Source organism: Anastrepha ludens, chromosome 5, assembly GCF_028408465.1.
Source record: "Anastrepha ludens isolate Willacy chromosome 5, idAnaLude1.1, whole genome shotgun sequence".
NCBI lineage: Eukaryota > Metazoa > Arthropoda > Insecta > Diptera > Tephritidae > Anastrepha > Anastrepha ludens.
This window is the reverse complement of record NC_071501.1, coordinates 109,999,867-110,024,486: the sequence shown is the minus strand read 5'-3', so window position 1 is coordinate 110,024,486 and position 24,620 is coordinate 109,999,867. Positions and strand designations below refer to the sequence as shown.

At 30.2% G+C, this 24,620-nt stretch overlaps 1 protein-coding gene across 1 annotated transcript; it reads right to left on the bottom strand.

Moving 5' to 3' along the window:
• Window positions 1-131: 131 nt before the first annotated feature.
• On the bottom strand, window positions 132-5,016 carry LOC128864841 (lipase member H-A). The gene is made up of 6 exons (XM_054104599.1): window positions 4,824-5,016; window positions 4,634-4,749; window positions 1,826-1,952; window positions 697-888; window positions 426-627; window positions 132-326 (listed from the first exon to the last, which is right to left on the bottom strand). The coding sequence occupies exons 1-6, from the start codon at window positions 5,014-5,016 to the stop codon at window positions 260-262; spliced, it is 897 nt and encodes a 298-aa protein (XP_053960574.1). The 3' UTR covers window positions 132-259.
• Window positions 5,017-24,620: the final 19,604 nt, after the last annotated feature.

The window sequence follows — 24,620 nt, the reverse complement described above, 5'->3', positions numbered from 1 at the left end:
TGTAATAATGAAACAAAGCTTATCAATTTGTTGGAAAGTACATTTTTTTAATTATTTGGTTTCAATTTGTTTTCACTAAATTATTGAATTATATAAAATAAATAGGTTTTTATAGAAAATAACTTAATTTTAATAAGTTATTGCAAACAATTTAAAAATAAATTTTAGAAATATATTAATTTAATTGTTAAATAAAAGTGGCTATATTTAGCTAAACATTAAATTTACTTTAAACTATTATAATCTACTTTAACTATACTCAAGTCTGATCATTGAACGGACAATGTTTTACAAACGGCATATCGATGCAGAAACAACCTCTGGCACTATAGTAAGTAAAACAAGTATTAAAATATAAGAATTTACCCAAGTATGAAAACTTTCAAAAGCACGATTTTGTGTTGAGAAAAACTTCGAATACTCACTCGTCTGGCGCATCGTTGCCAATATAATATTCCTTTATCTGAGAAACCACACCAAAAGGACTCTTCCCACTCACTGGCAAACGCCTGGGTCCTCTTAATTCTACACAACCGTTAGGACAAGAAACGCCCACAAACTTTTTATGCTTATACATAGCGCTGGCAAGAAAGCAAATGCTTAAGTAATGCGAGCAGCGAGCCCGTCCTAAAAATTAAAGACATTAATTATTTAAATATAAAGGCAAAATTTCAACGGAATGGCTTTAATTCTTACTTATCGGGTTTCCTTTACAAAATGGTTGAAATCGCCCTCCATTAACGCAATAATTTAGATGCCCGATATTCTGTTCCTGACCCAAAAACCCCGCATTGGTATGCAGCACCTGTATAACGGTTGCATCATCAATAGATAACCGAAAGATGTGACCTTTCTTGCGTTCAATAAGTGGACGTGCCGGATCGAGGCCTGTGAAGTGAATATGGTTAGGGCAACGAAAAGTCACTTGGCATTGTTATTGTCGAACGCAGAATTTATGTTTACATAAACCCGAATTTTGTCTACTTTCTCAAATCAGCTGCTCGTTCAAATAAACAAAGCATACATTTTTTATTTTCTTATAAATAAAAAAAAAGTACAAATTGGTAACTTTTCTAAATGTTTTTCATTTATTTCCAATTAGTGCAGTGCTTTTACGGAAAAAATCAACTTGTTACAGATTTTTGTGTATCAGCTGACATGACCTGCGGCTTTACGTTATAGGCCCGTGACAATGGGTACGTTTTGAACGTTGTGGCAACGAATTTGATTGACAGCAAAACTGATTATCGAAGGCGCCACATACGTGCCGTACGCCATGCTGGAACGCATAAAAACTGCCAATTTTATACTTTGGCGTACGGCAAGAGCGGCGAAAATGACAACTGTTTAAAAAGAACAGTTTTGTACCGCGGAAATTTTTATTGATGGTGTTTTTTATTATATAAAATTAAATTCAGAAAATAAATGGAGTTTAAATTCATTGAGTTGATTTATATGTGTCCGTATTTTTTCGAAAAAAGCTTGAAAGAGTAGAGAAAATGCTAGGCTTAACCAAAATGTACTGAAAAATGAATGTGCGTTAAGGTCGCATCCACCGTCTACGACAACCACAAATTCTGTTAAAATCCTCTTTTGCTTCAATAAGCATTAGTTTTATAATATATTTTACAATAAGCAACAACCTTTTTATACACAACGAAAGAACATTTGTTTTTTCTTTGTTTATATGCGGCAATACTTTCATTGTGGCCCCATGGTACGTTTTACACGTCACGTGAGCCAAAAACGTTGCCGCAACGGTCGGAACGGTCCCATTGTGACAGACCTATTAGTCACTAACTTCATCATTCGATTTTCAGCTTACCGATTATCCGATGCTGTTTTATCGATAAGTGATTGGAAACCATACCACAGATATGGGCGCCGAGTGAGTGGCCAATGCAGGTGATCTTTTCACGCATCGCACCATGATGCGTGAGGAAAGAATAAACCTAAATGGGGATGCATATAAGAGAAAAAAGAAATTTAGTTGTTATTATGAGTACATTTACGATGTGTGATTAGAATTACCCTAAATAATAAATATAATGAAAATGTACAGTTTCATAAACTTCATTTTTTTCTAAACAAGTTTTTGACAGGTGGAATTCAAAATATTTATACCAACTTGTGATTTTTCAAAGAAAACAAATTTTTTTAGTTCAGTTACGAAAAATAAAACGCAATTTCTTTAATGTTACATTGATTAATTTCAAAAACAGATATTTCTACTTTTATCTAACGGCTATTACCTGCGTTAGAAATACATGCACAAGTATACATACTTATATTAATCACTGTTGTACTGTTTTAGCCTCATGCTAAGCCAAATTACCGCAGTTTTTCGGCAAAAGTGAAAAATTTAAAGTGTAGTTTTACTATTTTTGTTGTTTTTATTTTATTAGCAAAAAAAAAAAAAGGAAAAAAATTGAAAAAACTAAATACATAATAACAAAAAAATTACTCAAAGTCATTGGAGCCAGTACTTGCTACTTAAATATGAGGTGGTGTTTGCTCTGTTGCTTTGTTAATAATAACTCAAAAGTATAAAAAATGGAAAATATGGAAGAATTTTTTTATAAGCTTTTATTTAAAATGCTTTATGTGGGGTTACTTGCAAAAAAAAAACAAAAAAAAAAAAAAATCGTAAGCTAACCTAACTTTCAAATTCTCACTATTTTTTATCCTCTTACATTTTTTTTATTTGTACCGCAAAACGATCTCTATGGAAGATTGTAAAAATTACTGAAAGAATGTAATTCTTGAATCATTGAAATAAAATGAGGTTTGATTTTTTCTATGCCGAGTTACTAAAAATTAATCACAAAATCACAGCTCTTTAACAGTCTACAAGCACTATTAAGTGCTAGAAAAAAGGAGGCAAATGTCTATCTAAATATATTCAAATGTGGCACGATTCATCTAGGGAGGTATAAAACTACCATGAACTACCTCAATAAGGGAGAGGGGATGTCGATTCACTGCACAAACTGTTCTTTATTTGTATTGTGCCATTGTGTATTAAATATGACATCGTCCAAATATCCGCCACGGCTTCGCACGTTGGCACTGGTCCAAAGGCTTACAAGTACATATATTATTACTTTGGCTGAATTTGCGCAATAGCATTTCTTATGTTAATTTTAAAGCTAGCGTTCTATTCGGTTTATTGGAATACGCTTGAGACTTCAGAAAATCATATATCAAGAAAAAGTTTGGCATGAATTTGGTGACCAAATCACGTTTGCTCCGCGAGAGATAACCATTATCTCATATCATAATGAAGTTCTATTATTTGCTCATGGTGTTCAATCGTATAACTGTCTATGGCGATTTGACATCAATGACTGAGTGAAAACAGCAGATAAAGCAGATGCTCTCAAAACAACATGGCCGTCACGGCATGTCAACATCGACCTACACTTATTACACTATCTTATGTGTGGTATATTCGTTATTTCCCTATTTAACAAAAAAAAAAAAAAAAAAAAAAAAATCGAGTAACAATTTAATATTGTTTTTAAGCTAATATTTGGAGTTCAGGAAGTATATTCAGAGTTTATAAGCATACTTATATATCTCATTTCCACATATTTTCATAATTTTGCTATTAACAAGTTTTGCGCGCTAAACAAAATAGTAACAAAAAGAAGCCCCCATCAATGAGAGCCTATAATATGTATTTGCGTGCTTATGTAGCAGGTGCCTTAAAAATGTATGAAATAAATGCTAATCGTATTTAATAAATTACCTTTATGATAGTTATAAGGTGCGTGTTTGCAGCCAATATGTTACAAGCAAGTACTGAAAACAAAACTCTCACTGACTACATTCCACTTTATAGGTATTCGCAAAAACGCTGCAAGTGGAATTACCTGTAATAGTATCGATTGCTAGTTCGCTTTTGTACTTATAATTGCAGATTAAACAAAATCTTCCGACTACATCAACAATTGGACATTCGAAAAGAAATCTTTCGAACTTTTTGCGAACTGCTTTCGAGACTCTGGGAACATAATTTGTAAAGTCAGTTGAGGGAAAGCTTCCTTGTTGTTCTCAATCGCCAGTGTACTTGATTTGATTAAGAAAACGAAAAAGAAAAACTCTTAACTTCAGCAGGTACCTATTCAGATGCATTGGTGATATTTAGTTTTACGAGAGCTAGAATTCTTTTTAATGCTCAACAGTTGCTATAATGCCCTAATTACTAAGCTAATGAAATTAGAACCGGGCCGATCCCATGGCTTACAATTTAAGTTTTTTATGACTTTAGTTCTCTGACGTATTTAACAATAGCTGGAGAGAACTGCTTAAATTATATTAGCATTGCTGAACAAATTTTAAATTGGCTCGAATATTTCCTTTCGGCCCTGCCATTCATGCTACTTTTGTTGATTTACAAAATTTGGATTTACAAATATGGTTTTTAAAGTTCCATAGTTTTCAGCTTTCTATATTTTTATTGGCACGGCTTTTTCTTAATTTCTTATTTTCTCAGGCTTCTCACTTGCGAATAAAAACCTAAATTTATTAGAAAGTAATATTTCTTCGCATCATTCCTGATTTCAGCAATACTTTAAGATTATAAGTGTTTTAATAAAGATATGTGTATATTTTATATTCCAGTAAGTACCTGAGCAGTGCACTGAGCTGTTAAGCGCGTATTGATCAAAGCATGCAAATAGCAGGGGTAACGCGTTAGCGGCCGCCAATCAACAGTTATGACGTTGAAATTGCGTGATAGGTAGGCTAAAAGGAAAAAAATAAGAGTTTAAGATTTTAGAATGATTACGCTAAATTAGTTTATTATCAACTCTACTTACCATCGCGTAAAAACTGCAAATGGATGTCGACAGCGGTGCCATTGAAGCCGTGCACTATCAATGCCGTTTCGCGATGGCGACTGAAACCACCCTTGAATAGAGACAATGGATTGTGTATGTTCAGTGCGACTCCATTACGTGGCGACTTCCTGCAAATAAAAAGCAACAAGAAAACCAACGAAAAACCAGACATGACAATAACTAACGAAAGCTGTTAAATCAAATAGCAGGTAAATATTATAAATAAAATTAAATAAAAGCGTGAGTGAATTAGCCTCTTAGAAAGCCATTGGAATTCAAGCCAGTAAGTAGCACGATATACTCGTAAAGCAACAATGGGCGTCTACGACGAATAATCGAAGCAAAACAACTTGGCGGATATGTACATATGTATGTGTACATATTATGTAAATGAAAATAAAATAAAATTGAGTATGAATTTCAACTGCGGGAGTTTGAAAGTAACAACAGTTCAAATTGGCGCAATCAACCAAGCAGAAGAGCGTAACAACAATACTGGAGGTATGCGTGTAATACGCACGTGTAAGACAAAAGCGCGAAATAACTGAACAAGTAAGAGAAGGCAGAAGAAAAACAAAATAGAAGTAATAAAAATATGTATTAACAATAAATGTTACAGCAATGACATTGACTTTTGCATTGCACCTAACATCGATATGGTTAAGCACCAGTGCATTAATGAATTAGGTTCAGAAAAAATAAAGCAAAATGAAATTAATAAGTAAGGAATGATGAGCTAAACAACACTTTCTGCTCAATGAACATAATTTGCATATTTTTTACAACAAAATGTAAATCGCATACATGTGATTACTGCTGTTGGGAGGCAATACTCTAAAAATATAAGTAAAATAACAAAAGACAAAAAAGTAATGAAATAAATAAAACATACATATAATAAAAAATATTAATAACACAAAAAAAAAACAATAAAAAATAAAAAAATTATTAAATAGTAAAGAACAAAAAAAATTAAATAAAATAAAAGAAAACGGATTGGAATAAAATATCAGATCTGTCCATAAGTTCGTGCGTATTTTAACCATAATTTCACTTTTCTACGATGTTTGCATACAAAAAATTATTCGCGGAATATAACGGAACTATTTATATTTGGTTTGATATATTGTGCATTCAACAATTGATTTTAATCGCGGATAGAAGCACGTGTTGTTAAAAAATATAATGGAATCTTCGAACTACTACTCATAAGAGGCATATTTTGTATTTTTTTTATAAAAGTGGTAAAAATGTAACAACTTCTGCTGCTGCAGAAATAAACACTGTTCACGGAGAGGATACCGTGAGTGTCAGGACTGCGCAAAAGTGGTTTTCAAAATTCCGAAGTGGTAACTGCGACGTGGAGGGTGCCCCGCGCGCTAGTCGTCCTGAAGTCTTTAACTCCGACGCCTTGCTCGAACTCGTGGAAGCTGAGCCAAATTTGACAGTCGATATGATAGCTCAGAGGTTAAATTCATCGCATGGAACAGTTCACAGGCACCTGGTTCAAATGGAAAAGGTTTCAAAGCTGGGAAGATGGGTTCCGCATAGACTTTCCGTCGCCAACCTTCAGCAGATAGTGAATGTGTGTTCTCAGCTGCTGCAACGGCTTGAAAATGAACGTTTTTTGAACCGTATCGTTGCTAGTGATGACAAATGGGTCATTTACAATAATCCTGTTCGCAAACGCCAATGGGTAGATAAAGATGAAACACCCGAACCGACTCCTAGAGATGGCCCTCATCCCAAGAAGATTATTTTGTCTATTTGGTGGCATATGTTTATTATGAACTTCTGGAACCAAACCAGATGATAACTGCTGACGATTATTCCCATCAGCTATAAAACCTGAATGAGGCACTTAACAAAAATCGACCGTCTTTAGTGAATAGACCAAAGTTTTGTTTTACCACGGCAACGCAAAACCTCATACCGCAAGGCAATGGTTAGGCAAGCTGAACGAGCTCGGATGGGAGCTAATGCCGCATCCACCATACTCTCCGGATATTGCTCCTTGTGATTATCACCTTTTCCGTGGACTTCAATCTCATATGAGTAACAAGAACTACTCCTATAAAAAGGAATATCGTAATCGTATTTTGGCTCCAAGGATAAACAATTTTTTGAGCAATTAAAAATTTGCCTAAACGTTGGGAAGACATTGTAAATAATGAACGAAAATATATTATTGATTAATAAATACTTTAAACATATTTTTTATTAATTTTAAAACCACCTTTAAAAAACGCACGAACTTATGGACTGACTTGATAAAATGGAATGAAATAAAATAATTAAAATACAATGAAACGAAACGAAATGAAATGAAAGAACAAGAAAACTAAAAAAAAAAATAAACAAAGGTTAGGTAAAGTTCAATAAATGGCTGCCTAAATGAGGGATACTTATACAAAGAATCAAATTCGTCCCTTGTAATGCCATACAGGGATAAAGAGGAAAAACTGAAGGAGGAAAAACAAAACCAAAATCGGAAGGGAAAGAAGAAGGAACAATGGGAAATAAAATAACAAAAATAAAGTAAAAAAAACAAAATGAGGAAGAAATAAAATTAATTACGTCAAGATTTTCCAAAAAATCGATTTTTTTCGATATTTTGAAAGTATAGTTCTTAAGAATATACTGTGAAATTATCATACGGAATTTCCCAACATTACAGCTTCTACATCCCATTAACTAGGTAGAGAGCGGTCCGCGCCCTCCTGTACCTCAAACTTTAAACTCGTTTTTTTTTCGAAACTACTTTTTCCAGCACGGTCTGCATGATAACTCATACAGTTTTCAATATTTTTTGATGCGGTGTTTTTTAAATATTCGAAAGTGTTTTCTCTATAGATTTGATTTTTGATATTTATATTAAAAAATTTTATAAACATAATTAAAGTGCGACATTTATGATATAAAACGCATACTTTTTTTAAATACCGTAATTTGCAAAATCTTTCGAAACTCAAAAATCAGGCTCGACAGACTATAACTACAATTTTATTTTACAAGCATTTTTTTTTACCTTTTACAGGTCCATAAACATTTCAGAAGAAATGATAAAGACCGTGGAGCAACTTTTTTTCATTGTACTTTGGGTCACGTGATTTTTTATATACTAATTTTTGTTAAATTAAAATAAAAACTAATTTTTTTATAAAGTTTAAGTACTAGTAAACAATGTATACAATTTTTTTATATTTATATTTATTTCTATTGTTATCCCTTTTAAAAACAGTTTTTCTTTTAGCGCATTTTTGGCGCTGCTGGACCTACATATGTAACCCCTTAAATTAATTTAAATTAATATTCGTAAGATTGAGGTCAAAAACATTTTTTAATTTTTGACATTTTCCCTTTAAAGTTATTCAAAGTAATAGAAAACTAAGAACAAAACCAATTAAATTTTTATTTTTATTTGTAAATGAAAACCATTAGTTATGGTACTTAGCCATTAAAAGTTGACTGTTCTGAAGTTACTAATTTCTAGAAGAGATTTAGGAGTAAGCTAAACAACAAATTAAACTAAACTACTTCTGACTCTGTGAGGCATCTCCAAGGGGGAAAAAGCTTATATTGGCCCACATACGGCTTAGATGTCTGAATGCTGGATTTCCGGACAAAAATGTCTCTACTGATGGACAATGCTTCGAGAATTTTTTGACGCCATCAGTCTGGCTGCATAGATATACATGGAACCACTGTAATGAGCATATTCTGACAACCAAGCAACACCCAAGCGTCTATCATCATTTGAGTTAAAATTTTCATCAGTTTTAAACTGCATATAGACTTTTAGTAACTCTCTATTCTGAATCAAAAAGGCATCACCCGGAACGAGGAGGCTGATAGATTTGCTCGCAAGACTGCGACAATTACGTCAATTGGACCCAAGCTACTCATAACGTTCAAAATGATAAATTGAGGTAGCTCACTGGAGGACTGTTACCCCGTCTACACATTCTTGGCGTATGGTTGAGCGACTCAGCTTCAGAGACATCGATACTCCTTCTACCTGAATGCAATTCCAAAATACCTTGGCTTGGTATGACCAAACAGTTCCGTAACACCTTTTAAGCTTCCCAAGAATTAATAGGGCTTGAACGAAGTATTGTGCAGAAAGGTGGGCATATTGGATTATCAAGTCAAAGCTCATACTTCCGTGCACATAACCACACAACTTTGCCTCTTTCCCATAACACGTGAAGTAAGAATGCTAAACAATTATGTAACAGTAATTTCAATATTTTGTTGTTTTTTCCCATTTTCATGCTAACACTACCAACTGCAAATGTCAAAAACGTGACTTACTCGTGAGAGCGTTTGCAGCATTCGTTAACAGCGTAGCCTACGTAGTACAAGCAGTGGCAGTTATTTGCCACTAGTTCGAATGCTTAATAATAAATACTGCTAGATAGAAAACATATGTACGTCTACATACTATACATATAGTAAAATGTATGCACTTGCTGCTTTACCGCAAAAAAAAAAAATAAAATTGGCGCCAAGAAAAACCCGCCACAGCCGTCGGAGTGATACAATCGCAGGTAACAAACATTTACTCTGGCAATTATAAGTGGTAAAACATAAGAAAAGCAGTAAAAGCCAACAAAAAAGATAAATCAAGAAAATAATAAGAGCCTTCTTAATTAGAGTAGATGCTGTTTCCCGTCACCAATTGACAATGAAGTTGTCAAACCGTTACGGTAATATGGATTTGAGTTTTTCAGTGCCCTCCAGCACGCGGCTAACTATGAATGAAATGGAAGTGGAAATTGAAATTGAAAACTGAGAAAGTGAAATGTTGGACGTAATAGAAATACGTACCTACTGGTAGCTCCTACATATATACTATATGTATGTAAGTAGATGCAATGTTGCAATTAAAATAAGCAGCAGGAGCACTGGTAGTTGGGCAATAAAATTTTCACTGTGTAATTACAAATTTTAAAATAATGATTAATAAAATTAGTGAACAATTTTAAAGTGTTTCATAAAACAGATTGAAAAGTTGGTGCCAAGTAACATGTTTTGTTATAAATAATTATATAATTTTGATATAAATTTTTATTAACCTAAATGAATTTAAATGATTTATAACTATCACGGAAACAGCTGAGAGAGCCATTCTGCAGCAACAATTTTTCTTCTTCGAATTTATAAATGGATTTTTCTCCTAAAATAGTTCCAATTTTATTGAAGAAGAGCAGTGTTGGCCAAAATTCACATACAATCACATATGCAAATTTTGCTAAAGGTGGAGAGAATGAAGAAACAACTCGTTCACGCATTTAATGCCAACAGTATTGCCAACCACGATGGAAAGAATTAAGAGATGGCGCCTATCGTGGTACCGTTGCTTTGCTCTCAGCGAATTTGACAATGAGTTACGTGGTTTTAGCACCAGATTACCATTTTCGTAACTTGATTTAGCATTTTTTTTTTGTTATTTAGTCTCGAAGTTTTAGTTCTTTCTTCATGACATTTTCCTAGCCTGTTCTAATTAAAAGTAGTGTTTATAATTTTGTAAAATATACATTTTTTAAAAATTAGTTCAATAATTCACTCAGTTTTATTTAGCTTAACTTTTTTTACCATCCGGTCGCATTGCCCGCGATTGCGGTTATTGTTGGTGTTCTTCTGCTTTTAGCAGTCAAATCTCTCTCTCGCTACTGCAGTGTTGCCTAGCTTTGGATATAAAAACGCATTAAAATGCCCATTTAAAGAAAATAAAATACCAAATTATAACTGAATTACTTAAAGAACTTTGTATGCGTGACAAATTGTCTTTAAAGTGTGTGTGTGTTTTTTAAATAAATGTGTTATGGATATGTACAATTTAATTTATGAGTTTTTTTTGTTAAAAGAAACACTTTTGTTAAGGGAACGACTTATTTGCTATATTTCAGGTTATGTAACAAAATAAGGTACTCTTTTTATAAATATATCGTTATGGTGTTTTCAGTATATTCTGGTATTTTTTTACTTATCTTTACTATGAATACACCTCTTGATGCCCTTTGCCCCACCAAGGATTGAGGACCGGACGAAACGATTACACCTCTATGGTTTTAATTCGCATTCACTTAATTCAAACGCTTTTTATTTATTTATTAAGAAGAGATGAGAGAAGAAGATTTAATATACTTGCATAACCTTAAAAGGAGCAAATAATTAAATTTACACTTTCCAAATATCAAACTTTACAAGAATCAACAAATTTGTATTAGCACTAAAATCTTCTCAGAGTGACCTTTTTTAACCTTCTTTTGTTTAATAATACAGTTTTTTTTAACTTACAGTTTCGGTAGCTTTAAATTAAAAACAAAAAGAAACATACACGAAACTTAAAAATTTTCGCATTTTGGGTAAAAAAAGCACTTAATTTATTGTGAAGAGCAAATGGTTGGCAACACTGCACAACTTGGCAAACGTGACGTCACGCACTCTCTGATGGGCGCAATTTTCTTCCTATCATTCTTGATTGCCAACGAATAGGAGCGGCAAATTGAAAGGAAAAGGGAATTTTTTTTAAATGCTATTTTACATAATATACAGCTATGGGCAGAAAAATAGTTCACTTATATAAATAGAAATTATTATTTCATAGAAAATTATCATATTTTTATGCCAATTTTATGCTGTGAATCACTGCTATCCAATATCGGACAGTAAGCCCCGCTAACTATTATAATATCATAGTTAGTATAATTTTCCTTTTGTATGTTTCACTCAAAATGCATATTATTGCGTTGGAGTTCAATTCCCGGTACCCAACAAAGACCATAAAGCCCGATGTTGATAACTTGAAAGTTGGGGATAATTTTCTTGGAATGCAGTTGGATCAATAGCGAGAATAAATGGCAATATGGATGAGTTTGGCTATCTCGTTATTCTTAAAAATACGATGGAGCTATATTCCTTCGAGTCCATGCCACTAAACTGGGTATGCATTCACGATAGCGACTCGAAGCATGCAGCAAAAGTGGTGAAAATTGGCTTTCCAAAGACAAAATTGCAGTTCTGGATTGACCAGCACAAAGTGAAGAACTTAGTCCCACTGAAAACCTGTAAAACGCTATTAAGGTTAAGGTTGGTCAAACAAAAAATTAAAAATGCCAGTGAACTATGACAACGAGTACAGGAGCATGGAACTCTATTCCTTTGGAGAAATGCCTAAAGTTAATAGAAAGTTTAACACGCAGGTGTGAAGCAGTTTAAAAAAAATGGATACTCAACAAAATACCAATCAGGTAAGCAATCAAATAAAGAAACTTAACAAATTTAAAATAATATTTTTTTTTGTTGTTGATCAGGAAAAGTACGCTATTTCAGTGTCCAGTTCCAAATGTGAACAATTTCGATTTTTCGAACTCGTTTTAACTTTAAATATTAAGTTATTATTTATTCTGCTTGGTTTTTGATAATACTGAGATAAAAGTATAGATTTGTGCAAAAATAACAGTTTTACTAGGTCATTCAGAAAAAATACTTATCATAATATGCTTTAGTGGAGAAGTGCGCTATTTCTCTGCCCATAGCTGTATGTAGTTAAATTCACTTTCGTTTCCCATTTGGATTTTCAATTAACATTTTTGTTAGAAATAAACCAAAAACTTAAGATAAAATTTATTAATTTTCTAATTTTGAATTAAATTGAAATTGACTTTTAAATATAAAGCCAAACTTATACAAGGTGGTACATAATTAACCATATATTTTGTTGTGGAATAAAATTTTTATTACAAAAAAAAAAAATGATTTAGAGTAATGGAAGTCTTTATTCTGATATTTTCTATGGTGCGAAATTAATCATCCAATTTTGGTTTTGAATAACTTCTTTTCTGACTTTTGTATGGCGCAAAGTTAATCCTTCAATTCTATTTTGAATACCTTTTTTAGTAAATAAAAATATTTTGACCTCCACGCGCTCCATTGTTTGTCTGTTTGCATGCCGTCTAGTTCAGAAGTGTCGAATATGATTGACGTACGACGCAATTCAGAAAAAATATAATCAACAATCAATTCAGTTTTAAGGCAATCCAATTCATCTTTTTTGTTTGTGTACGCACACATTTCATGAGTGTAATAATTGTAATAAAACCAAATAATAAAAATTAAATGTATTAATTTTAAAATTATTTATGAATTCTTCAATAATTAATTCACGTTATACAATAAGAGAGGGCATCACTGCTTCATGCAGTAAACTAATGTACTCGTATGCGTGAAGGCAGCGCAGTTTTTGTTGTGTACGTGTGAAAGCAGAAGAAAAAAATGGTTTACACCCAAGAATGACAGAAACAAGATTGCGTCCATCAGAGAGTCGGTGACTTCACATTGGTGCAGTTTCCAGAGAGAGATGTGAATATGCGAACAAAAATGCAAGAAAAAGAAGAAATTACATAAACAACACGCTAATAAATTGCACAAGTGCAATGTCACACACACAGCGATTCTGCCGAATTCGCTGAAGCGGTAGCGCAAAGTAGCGATTCTACGGTCGGCGCTACCTTATTATACTCTCCATCGTAGTTTAGACTAATGATACATATAATTGAGAATGATATATTATCAGAGAATGATATCAATTATTTACCCAAAAAATTGTCGAAAGCTGTATAATCACATCATATTTCTCATGGCAGATCTACACTAGAAGGTTTGTCATTGCCTGTTGAGAAGCGATCGCTATTAGAAAAAAATTTGCTCTACCATTTGGTATTTCATGCCTGGAGTTTCGAAATCGAGCTCTAACAAATGGTAATCAAGAATCTACCTTAAATATTTAGGATGACTTGCCTGGAAACTCTGTATAAGCGACGTGAAAAGTATATTTTACTTGGGACTACATTGAAACATAAAAAAATATATCATTAACCCTTCGTAGGACACCTTTTTTAAAACCTTCGGTTGGGCACCCGGGACTGTCCTTTTTTGTCCTATTCGAGGATCCTTTTAAAAAGATTATATCTATAAATTGAATTAAATTGTACGAATATACCTGGCTCAAAGCTCTAGTCGTTAGCTATAATAGAAATATGTTAAATTCACGTCTACAGTCGAAAAAGTGTGGCCAGAAAAGTCGGACCAGACCCGAGTGCATAACTGAGGGTTAAGTACCTTAGACCACAAACTTATCATCCGCCACTTATATTGTAAAAAGTAGTTTATATAAATATTTTTTTTTTTGTTATATGGCATTTGGATATTTAAAATAAAATTTCGCCTAGAATATGCCAAATGCAATCAATACCAAATTTATTTAATTTTGTTGATGTGGTTTTTTTGATACAAATATTTATTATAAACACGTAGCAGTGCAATGCCAATACTTCAAAATTGTTTAGTAATCACATCTCCTTATTTAAAATCATTCCATATGATGCATTTCACAAATTGTTGCTTCATCTATTTCTATAATATTAGTTCTTTTCCGTTATCTAGAAGTTGTTGAGACTTTTCTCACTTCGCCTTATACTATACATATATAGTAATAGTGGCATGAGTTCCACGTTCCAAGTAGGCATATTTAAATTGCAATGCGGACCAGCTGGTACACAATCATGAATAAATCGATTAACCTCATCAATGTGAGCATATATAATATTATTTTAAAATACATACGCACGCCATTACTACATCTAATTCGATCCATTTGAGTTGCACTTAACACCCATTTTCCGAAGCACAATAAAATGAAAAGTAATACTCTCTTGCGCTAGTACTCTCTGCATAAATACATATGTATGTACTCGAATGTGTTGTGTGCTGCTACAATGTCAAAAATCAAAACTAAGCCACATCAAATTTAATAATTAGCCATTCGAACTAATTTTGTTTTTTTTTTCATTTTTGGTATGTCCAGAAAATTGAAAGTTCAAATGCCTTTTACTTTTGAATGGGCAACCAGTGGAACTGAAGTCTTAACGAGGTTTCTGTGACTTCGATAGGTAGAGAAAAGGCAGAAAAATATTAACTAATAATCTGTCTGAAATTTGTTAGATAATTTAAGAATTACATAACAAATGAAAGCATTCAAGTTGATGAGAGTGGAGCGAAGCATTTATTTTCGTAAAAAAGAAAGGACTACCCAATAATATTATAAATATTATAATATAATATGTGCAAGTATAATAAATACATTTCTTTATGTCAAGTGAAAGTAATTTGATGAACCATTTTTGAGTAGCTTGAACAGGTATTTTTGTAGAGTTATAGAACTTCTGATAGGTATATCTGAGAATAATTGTTCACAAAATAAATAGAAAATTGTGTGTAAAACCAAAAAACTTAAAAATAAAAATATTAAAAATATTAAAAAAAGGTATTTTCAAAAAATTTATTTATCCTAAAAAATTACAAAAAAAAATGTGTTTTGAAAAAAAATTTCTTCAAAAGTTTATTTTATTAAAGAATTCTATTTTCCATTTTTTTAATTTTTTAGGATGAAATATACTTTTTAAAGAAATTAAAGTCATTTTTTTACAATAAAATGTGTGAGGAAAAAAAATTTTATTTTTTTTCGTGTCAGAATTTTTTTTTTGTAAAATAAGACGTAAACTAAAAACATTTTGAAGACAAAACCAAAAAAATTTAATAATTTTGAGAGCTATTCAATTTAAAAAAAATTTATATGGAGTTTTTAAAGTGAAGTATCTTTGATCCCATTTAGCATTAAATCAACTTTTTAAAGATTTGTTTAAAATTTTTTTTCTAATTTTTTAGTATGAATAGAGCTTTTTAAAGAAATTAAAAACGAAAATTTTTTGGAATTTTTTTTTGTTAAATAATAAGTAAATCAAAGAACTTTTGAAAAATAACAAACAATTTTAATAATTTTGAGAGCTATTCAATGGTGAAAATTTGTAATGCAAATTTTTAACGTTAAATGCTTTTGATTCCCTTTATTTTTTTTAAATTAATTTTTTGTAAACATTTTTAGGAAGTTTTTTGTTGTATTGTAAAATAAGAAGTAAACTGAAAAAATTATGAAACAAGAAAATATTTGTAATTTTGAGATCTATTCAATGTTCAACATTTTTTAATGGAAATAAATGGAAAACTACATTTCTTAGGTTCTTTTGAACATTTTTTTATTTGTTTAAGATAAAGTATGTATACTTTTTAAAACGTAGCTTTTTTTTGAAAAAATTCAAATTTTTTCGTGCAAAATGTTTAGGAAAAATTTGAATTTTTTACTGCAAAATATTTGATACATTTTTTGTTTGTTTTTTAATTTTAAAAAACGATTCCCCTCAGAAGTTGTTTCTTATTTTTTTTTTTTCAAAAATTCACCTATTAATTTTACCTATTAATCAACGTGCTTCAATAGCTTTGCAACCGGATGTAACATAAGAGTACGCATGCCAGCGCTTCGCTGAAGCAGTACTTTGCACTGATTTTTCACTGGCTCGCTGGACGCTTTGGAATAGCGCTCGAAAAATGTAGAGAATCCCATTTTGAACTCTACAGGGATTACTGAGGATAGTTACAGCTATTAATGAAAGATACAAGAAAAAAATCTGAGGGGAGATGTTTTTCAAAAATGGCAACAAAGAAATGATTCTCAAAAATTCTCAAAAAATATAAAAAAAGTTTTCTAAAAAGAATTATTTGTTGTTGTTTTTTATATTTTAACCCAGTTTTTATATTTCAACCTTAATAATTAAAAAAAAAAACTTTAAAAAGTTTATATTATGCTAAATAATAAAAAAATGTCCGAAAAATTTTACAAAACAAAATAAGAAAATTTTCCGAAAGAAATTATTTATTATTGTTGTTATATGTTAACCCAAGGAATATATATTTAATCCTAAAAAAAACAAATTAAAAATATTTTGACTGAATAATAAAAATTTTTAGCTTTTTAAAAATTTCTCTAAAAAGCTTTTTTAAATTATTATTTTTTATTTTTTAAGAGTTTCTCTAAAACGTTTATTTTATTTAAAAAAAAATAATAAGAAATACTTAAATATTAAAGGAATCGCAGATATTTAACTTTAACAAACTCTATACACATTTTCAACATTTAATAAATCTCAAAAGTATTAAGAAAGTTTTCGCAATTTTTCGGTTTCACTTTTATTAAAATCTTGTAGGCTTGATTTTAATAAAAGTGAAAACGAAAAATTGCCAATTTTTAGAAAAATTTACCCCATGTCCAAAATACCTGGATCACTTGGTATAGAGTCGTTTATTATGCCAAGCGATCCTTGCTTATTTTGAGAAACCATCTAAAAAAATTGAATTTAATTTAAGCAAAAAAACACAAAAATCTGTTCACTAAAAGGATAATCCTTGAACGGATTATTAATCCAATGCAATGGTATTTTGTTGTCGTAAAATGAAAGACTTAAGCAGCGAACTCAAAAATTAAATTTGTAGGGTTCTTGCCTCATTTTCATTCTCTTAAAGCGAAATAAGCATTCTTGATTTGGCAAAAGTTATTAAAGAAAACATGTTCGTTCCTGGGTAATATATATACGATTTTCAATTTATCATTTCTACCCTTCTTATTTTATATTGTATAAAATAATTGCTAAACAAGCAAAGGAAAAGATTAACAACACCGAAAGTCATCTGAGGAAAGGCTTTTTATTATAGGAAGAGTCCTTTATGGTATATATAGAATTTTCGATTAGTTAAAAAAAGTACAACGAACCGTATTCTATTTTTTTCATGGATTAATTCTTTTTTTAAATTAATTCAAATTTATTTTGTATTGTGTGACGGCGTCTGCGAAAAAATGATTAGTTACTATGTAGTGTCTAAAATCAGCTTTTCAAGAAAGAGGCGTTTACAGTTTCACCTAAAAGTTTGACCAAAATGCCAATAGTAATTTTTTTTTTTAAATAGCCCACCTTTTTTTTAAAAAAATGTATTAAAAATATTTTTTTTTTTTAATTTTTTTTTAAACAATTGCTAAAAAGATTTTAGAGTCTTAAACTGTTCCAAGCCATCAAAAATTCAAAATTGATTTTTTGTCGTTCATCACATTTTCAAAGACACGCTCACATATGCAACATGAACGTAATTGTACACTGCATGCGGCGAATTTTTACAATGCACTTGAATCGTTCACATAAAATTAATAACCGACACATTTTATATAAATGTTTAAATATTATGAATACTAAATTATCTATAAATATAAAATTTTTCTTCCTTTCTGAACAGTTTTTTTTTTTCATTTAACACATCTCAAAACGTGTTCGCAGAAATACATACAACTTTTATTCGACAAACAGTGTCAGTGTGTCACGAGAAGAGCGGCAAACTTGCCTTGAATGATAATAACAAAATCAAACAAAACGCAAAAAACAACAACAGGCAATGTTGCATTTAGTTCGTTTGTTGCAAAAGGATTGTCACTGCCAGGCCAAATCGAAAGAGGCCAGTTAAACGACCGGTTTCAATGCAGTCGATAACTGTAGTTATGTTGATTTTGACACTTCAAGCGAATAATGAAATTTAAGTACATAGTAGTAGCATACAAAATTAGCCACCAGTCAATGGCAGCTGGTGGAAAAGCAAGCGAACAGACTCTTTTATTTGAAATAAAAACAATTAGCGTCGATGAAAACATATTGGCCGGCCAAGAATCACTCAACATCCCACCACATAATCAACGTAAGGTTGCGATTGGTTAACCAGGTCTGTTGCAATCGAATTGCATTGGTAAGCTGGTTACAGCATTTCAAGTGCAAGCAACTATTTAATCAAGTGAACGGCTGCTTGCGCTTGTGTGTGTGAATGTATTGAACGGATGCCTGCACTGGACGCATTTTTGTGTTATTTGGCGCGCGAAAGACGTATCTAAACTTTTTCTATGTTATGTTACCAAAACTATCACGCTGCGGTAATCCAGCGCGGATGTAATACATTTGCTGTGCACTCTTTTTGTAAAATTTTCGCCGGTAATGGCTAATGGCATGGGAAGGCAATCATTTTATTTACATCATCGATTGAGGTTAAATAAGTAATTTTTAAATTAATTAATTTTTTTTGTCCATTTTTAAATTAATTTTTATTTAAGTCTGCAAGCCTTCTTGACTGATTTTTTAGAAAACAAACCGAGCTCCTGTCATTTTACGAGTCTACCAGATGATCTTCCGTAGGATTATCCCAAGATTACTGCTGGCTTCAGTCACATACCGCTTGAATATTAAAAGTGTTAATATTTCCATTTTTTAATTCAAATCACAAAAAATATTATAAAAGCTTTATTTTAAGCTTCGGCTCAGGTAGACCGGAGCTAATAATTTCTATCGCGTTATCTTCTAGTTCGACTTACAACTAGTTGACTGAAGCGTATTGAGCCTCACCTATTAACCAGTAAAGGAATCAAATTGAATATGTTCTTTCATTCGAACACACACAAAATTTTATTTCGGTTTGTCAATTCATTCTTTATTTCCAACCCGTTTGAAACTGACGGGTCAGTGCATTTTTGTCTAACAAATATCGTGCAGTGCTAAAATTGTTTGCTTTGGAAAAAATTCCAAAAAAAAGGGCTTAAAATGTTAAAGGAATCTGAGCGAATTGGTGTCTAGTCATTCAAGTATTTTTGACATTGTCGTACATTTTTCTGAAATTTGGTGTACATATTTGAGTTTAATAAGAAGTAAACTGAAAATAATTTGTTAAAAAATTATAATTTTAAGATCTATTCAATGTTGAAAATTTTGATAGGTAATTTTTTAAAGTTAAATATCATCGATTCCTTTTAAAATTAATTTTTCTTTCGGAATAAAATAAACTTTTTAAATAAATTAAAGAAAACAATGTTTTTTCTTTAATTTTTAATTATAAATAAATTTTTGCAAGACATTTTTTTTTGTAATTTTTTAAAGTGAAATATCATCGATTCCTTTTCCTTTTAAAATTAAAATATTTTTGGAATAAAATAAACTTTTTAAAGAAATGTTTCTTTTTATTTTTTAGGATAACTAAATTTGTTCAAGATTTCTTTTTTTATTTTTTAAAGTAAAATATCAATGATTTCCAATAAAATTTAATTTTTTTTTTGGAATAAAATAAACTTTTAAAAAAATTTTTTTTAAGAAAGTTTTTTGTTTTGAATTTCTTTCAGATTCCTTTTCCTTTTAAAATTGAAATATGTTTGGAATAAGATAAGCTTTTCAAAGAAATTTTGTTTCATTTTTTAGGATAAATAAATTTTTACAAGAATTTGTTGAATTTTTTGAATCGAAAACATTTGACTTCAAAAATCTCCATCAAAAATTTTCAACACTGAATAGCTATCAAAATTTTTTTCAAAGTTCTTTTTCAGTTTACTTCTTATTTTACTTATTTTACAAAAAACAAAAAAAAAAAAAAATCCCAAAAATTAAAAAAAATCTCTTTATTTTTAATTTCTTTAAAAAGCTTATTTTATACTAAAAACAAAAAATGGAAGAAATCTTTTTACAAAGCTTATTTTATAAAAAAAAATTTTAATAATGAAAGGAATCGAAGATATTTCACTTTAAAAGTCTCAATTAAAAACTTTTCAACATTGAATAGATCTCCAAATTATTAATTTTTTTTTTTGTATTTTTCACAGTTTTTTCAGTTCAGTTCTTATTTTGTAAAAACAAAAAATACTAAAACTTTTTCCCTAAAACTTTTACACAAAAAAGTAATTTTTTTCTAAAAAAATTCCCGAAAAAATTTACAAAAAAAATTCTTAACAAATTTATACAAAAAATGTATTTCTTACAAAAAAAAGGAAATTCACAAAAGTTTGTCTTTTTATGTTTTTAAAAAACTTATTTTGTCCTTAAAAAAATAAAAAAAATAGACCTTAAGAATAGATCTCACAATTATTTAAATATTTGTATTTTTTACAGTTTTTTCACTTCTCTTCACTTCTTATTTCGTCAAAAGAAAAACAAATACCAAAATTTGTTTCCCAAAAATTTTATACAAAAACAAATTTTTTTCCAAAAAAATTTCCTAAAAATTTTATACAATACAAAAAATTTTTAGTTTTTAAATTTTTGTATTTTTTCAGTTCACTTCCTATTTTGTCAAAGAAACAAAATACCAAAACTTTTTTCCCACAAATTTTATACAAAAAAGTAATTTTTTTCAAAAAAATTTCCCAACCATTTTATACAAAAGATGTATTTTTGACAAAAAAATATTCACAAAATTTTTTCTTTTTATGTCTTCAAAAACCTTATTTTGTCCTAAAAAATTAAAAAACCAAAGTTCTTCAAAATGTTTATTTTAAGATTTTTTTTTTAAAATGAGAGGAATCACAGATATTTCTTTTAAAAAAACTTTGCACTAAAATTTTCAACAAGAGGTAAAAATTTTCGAAATGATTAAATTTTTTCAGTTTACTTCTTATTTTACTCAACGACGATGTCCAACACTTAGACTACTAGACACGGAGACGCTCTTCAACGAGCGGTTTTTGAATTGATATGATAATTTGGTTTTACTAATCACGTGTTTTGGGTGTTTTTCGTTAAATTAAGCTCAGCGATCTGTTGTTGTTGATATTTTTAATATAAATTAAAATGAAAATATTAAATAGGAATTCCTTTTCACTTTGAGGTATTGAAACATAATTTGAAGCCCTGAATATTGCAGCCTGTGCTTTTTCAATTGTCTTGTATCCAGTAGTTGAACGTTGCTTTAGGGAAAATTATTTTTTTTAAATGCTTAAATAAAGAAGTTTTCTATTCACTCAAAGGCCACTTAAAAGAGGCACAAAATTTAAATTCCAGTTTTTTTCTAAAATAACTTGAATATTATTAGTGTTATGTTTTCGCAAGAATTGATTTGTTTTCCTTTGATATTTATTATTTTATATAGACTTTTGAATATTAATGAACACTAACAGATAATTGCACTTTCAGTCATAGATTGCTACACTTTTAATGCACACTGTGTTAGCTAGAAATGGGGGGGTACAAAAATATATTTATTTTCTTAAATTTCCATTTCCATCATGAGTTGTGTGCTGCTTAGTTAAAAAACGCTTTAACTAAATTTCTGAAGCATTCAGTCAAAATTGGTAACTCTTCATAGATCGAGTAAGCGCTCAAACCTTTTCCTATATATTTTCATATACATACATCTGTGCACACTTATATACATACTTGAAAGTCACTTAGAATTTTTGCTTTAACCGAATTTCATTAATCACATTCTACGCCTTTTCACATGGATTTTCAAACTACATAAGTCTGCAACTTTTGCATTGTAAAATTTTTAAATATCTTACAAATAAAAATGCGTGCACTTTCAACACTTACGGCGCATATAAACGGTACATTATGTACGGATTTGGGCAGATATTTTTATTATGTAGAAAGCAACGTAGAACATTCAAGTCTAAGGCGCCACTGCTTAATAGCCTCTTCAGATCCATTTGACTGAAAAGAATGCCAGATGCCTCTGCAAGTGTAAGTGAATGCGTATGTAGTAGTGAGAAAAGCGCATAATATATTTTCCATGTTGCACTACCTTTGTGTACAAAGCAGAAGATTAATAAATGCAGCAGTGATAATTTCATTTCTTAATTTCTTTATTCACTTAATTCAAATTAAATTAAAATTTTTTTCTATCGAATATTTTTTATTAACTTTTCATAAACTCATTTCTCAATTTCTTTATTCACTTAATTCAAATTTAGATACGCATTTTTTCCCATCGAATATTTTTTTTTGAATTTTCATAAATTCATTTCTTATTTTTTTATTCACTTAATTTAAAACTTATATATGTACGAACTTTTTCCCATCGAATATTTTTTCTTAACTTTTAATAAATTCATTTCTTAGTTTCTTCATTCACTTAATTCAAAATTAATTAAACATTTTTTTCCAGCGAATGTTTTTCTTAACTCTTCACTTGTGTGCACATTTTTAACGCTCACTCTGCATTCATAATTGAACCCGTATGAAATGCTTTCAGCAACATGCCATTTTAATCCTTCTGGCTGACTGGTGTCAACTTTCATTTGCAGGCGCAAACGCGGCGATATTCCAGCACTTTTTATGCGGCACTAACTGATTGTATTGTATTTAAGATAAATTTTTCGCACGGTGTCCGTTGCTTGTGTTACGTTTAAAAGTGCGCCACCGAATGAGTGTTCGCGATTCAGCTGTGCCGCCTTGCTGCAACAATGTGCAACAATCGGCGGCGAAACCATATTTCTCCATTCATGACAATCACTTGCTCATTGGAAAGCGTATTTTGTGCGCGTTACACTTGGCTTCCTGCGCTCTTGAGTGGCTACTGCAATGCTGCTGTGGCATGCCTTAGTTGTGATGCAAGAAAATTGGCTCAAATGTGCGTCTTCCATGAGTGGAGGACAACACACTTGTGAGTGGGAAGCTGGTTTGAATAGGCGCAGCTGTTTTTATGGCTGACATTTTGCGCAAAGGGGCCCAAGCTCACATTGCATTGAGTTGTTCTATTAATCTAATTGCTTTATTTCAAATTCAAGTTTTCAAACTAACTCGTGCATAATAACTCGATTCTTTTCCTTTATTAAACTTACACTTTCGACAGAAAAACTTAGAATGCAGGTCGTCAAATTCAATTCTCATCTTTTAATGTTTGGTAGTTACACTTTATTGCATTTGCTTCCTCAGCTTGTTTTTCGCGGTCAGTCAGTCAATGAAGCTAGTTTGGGGAGTAGTTTAATTACGACGCATTACGCAAGGCAATATTTATAGTGGCAGAGAAACTTCTTTGTGAAGCGCTAAGGGACAATTGCAATAAAGGAATCTTCTATAAGGAAAACCCTTAATTTTAATTTCGCTATAATTTTAACATATCTATAAGCCATATTTATTATTAGGCTTACAAATTGTTCGAATTGATTATGTGAGCAATTCCATGCCAAGTGATCCAGTAAATATTTTTGACATTGTCGTCAATTTTTTTGAAAATTGGTTTATTTGTAAGTCTGAGTGAAATAAGAAGCAAACTGAAAGAGTTTGGAAAAAAATTAATAATTTTGAGATTTTCAACGTGGAAAATTTTGTTATGAAATTTTTTAAACTGAAATATCTTCTAATCTCTTTATTCTTTAAGCATTTCTTTTATTTTTTTAGGATAAAATAAACTTTCTGAAGAATTTTTACTTTTTTTATTTAATTTTCTTTCTTAAGTTTTTAGTATGAAATAAGATTTTTAAAGAAATTCAAATTTTGAAAAAAGTAATTTTTTTTTAATTATTTTGAAAAAATACAAATTTAATTTTTCGGGGAAAAAATGTAATGTTTGTAAAAAATTGTTAGCGATTATTATTGTTCTTCATTTTTAATTAAGTAAAATAATAAGTAAACTAAACAATTTTTGAAAAAAAAAATAATAATTTTGTTATCTATTCAATTTTTAATGAAGTTTTTAAAGTCAAATATCTTCGATTTTGACAAACATTTTATCCTCAATTTTTTAGGACAAAATAAATTTTTTGAAGAATTTTTTTATTAATTTTTTTTAGAATAAAATAAGCTTTCTAAAGAAAATAAAAAAATATAATTGTTTTTTTTTTTTTTAATTTTCTAGGGATAGAAAATTAATGTTTTTGTAAATAAAAATAAGCTTTCTAAAGAAATGGAAACAAATTGAATTGTTTTTTAATTGTTTAGGAATAGAAAATCAAATTTTTTGTAAAAAATTTCATGGGGAAAAGATTTTTAAGTAAATATCTTCGATTCCTTTTATTATTTTAAAATTGTTTTCTTAGTTTTTTAATATAAAAAGAACTTTTTGAAGACTTTAAAAATTTAATTGCTTTGT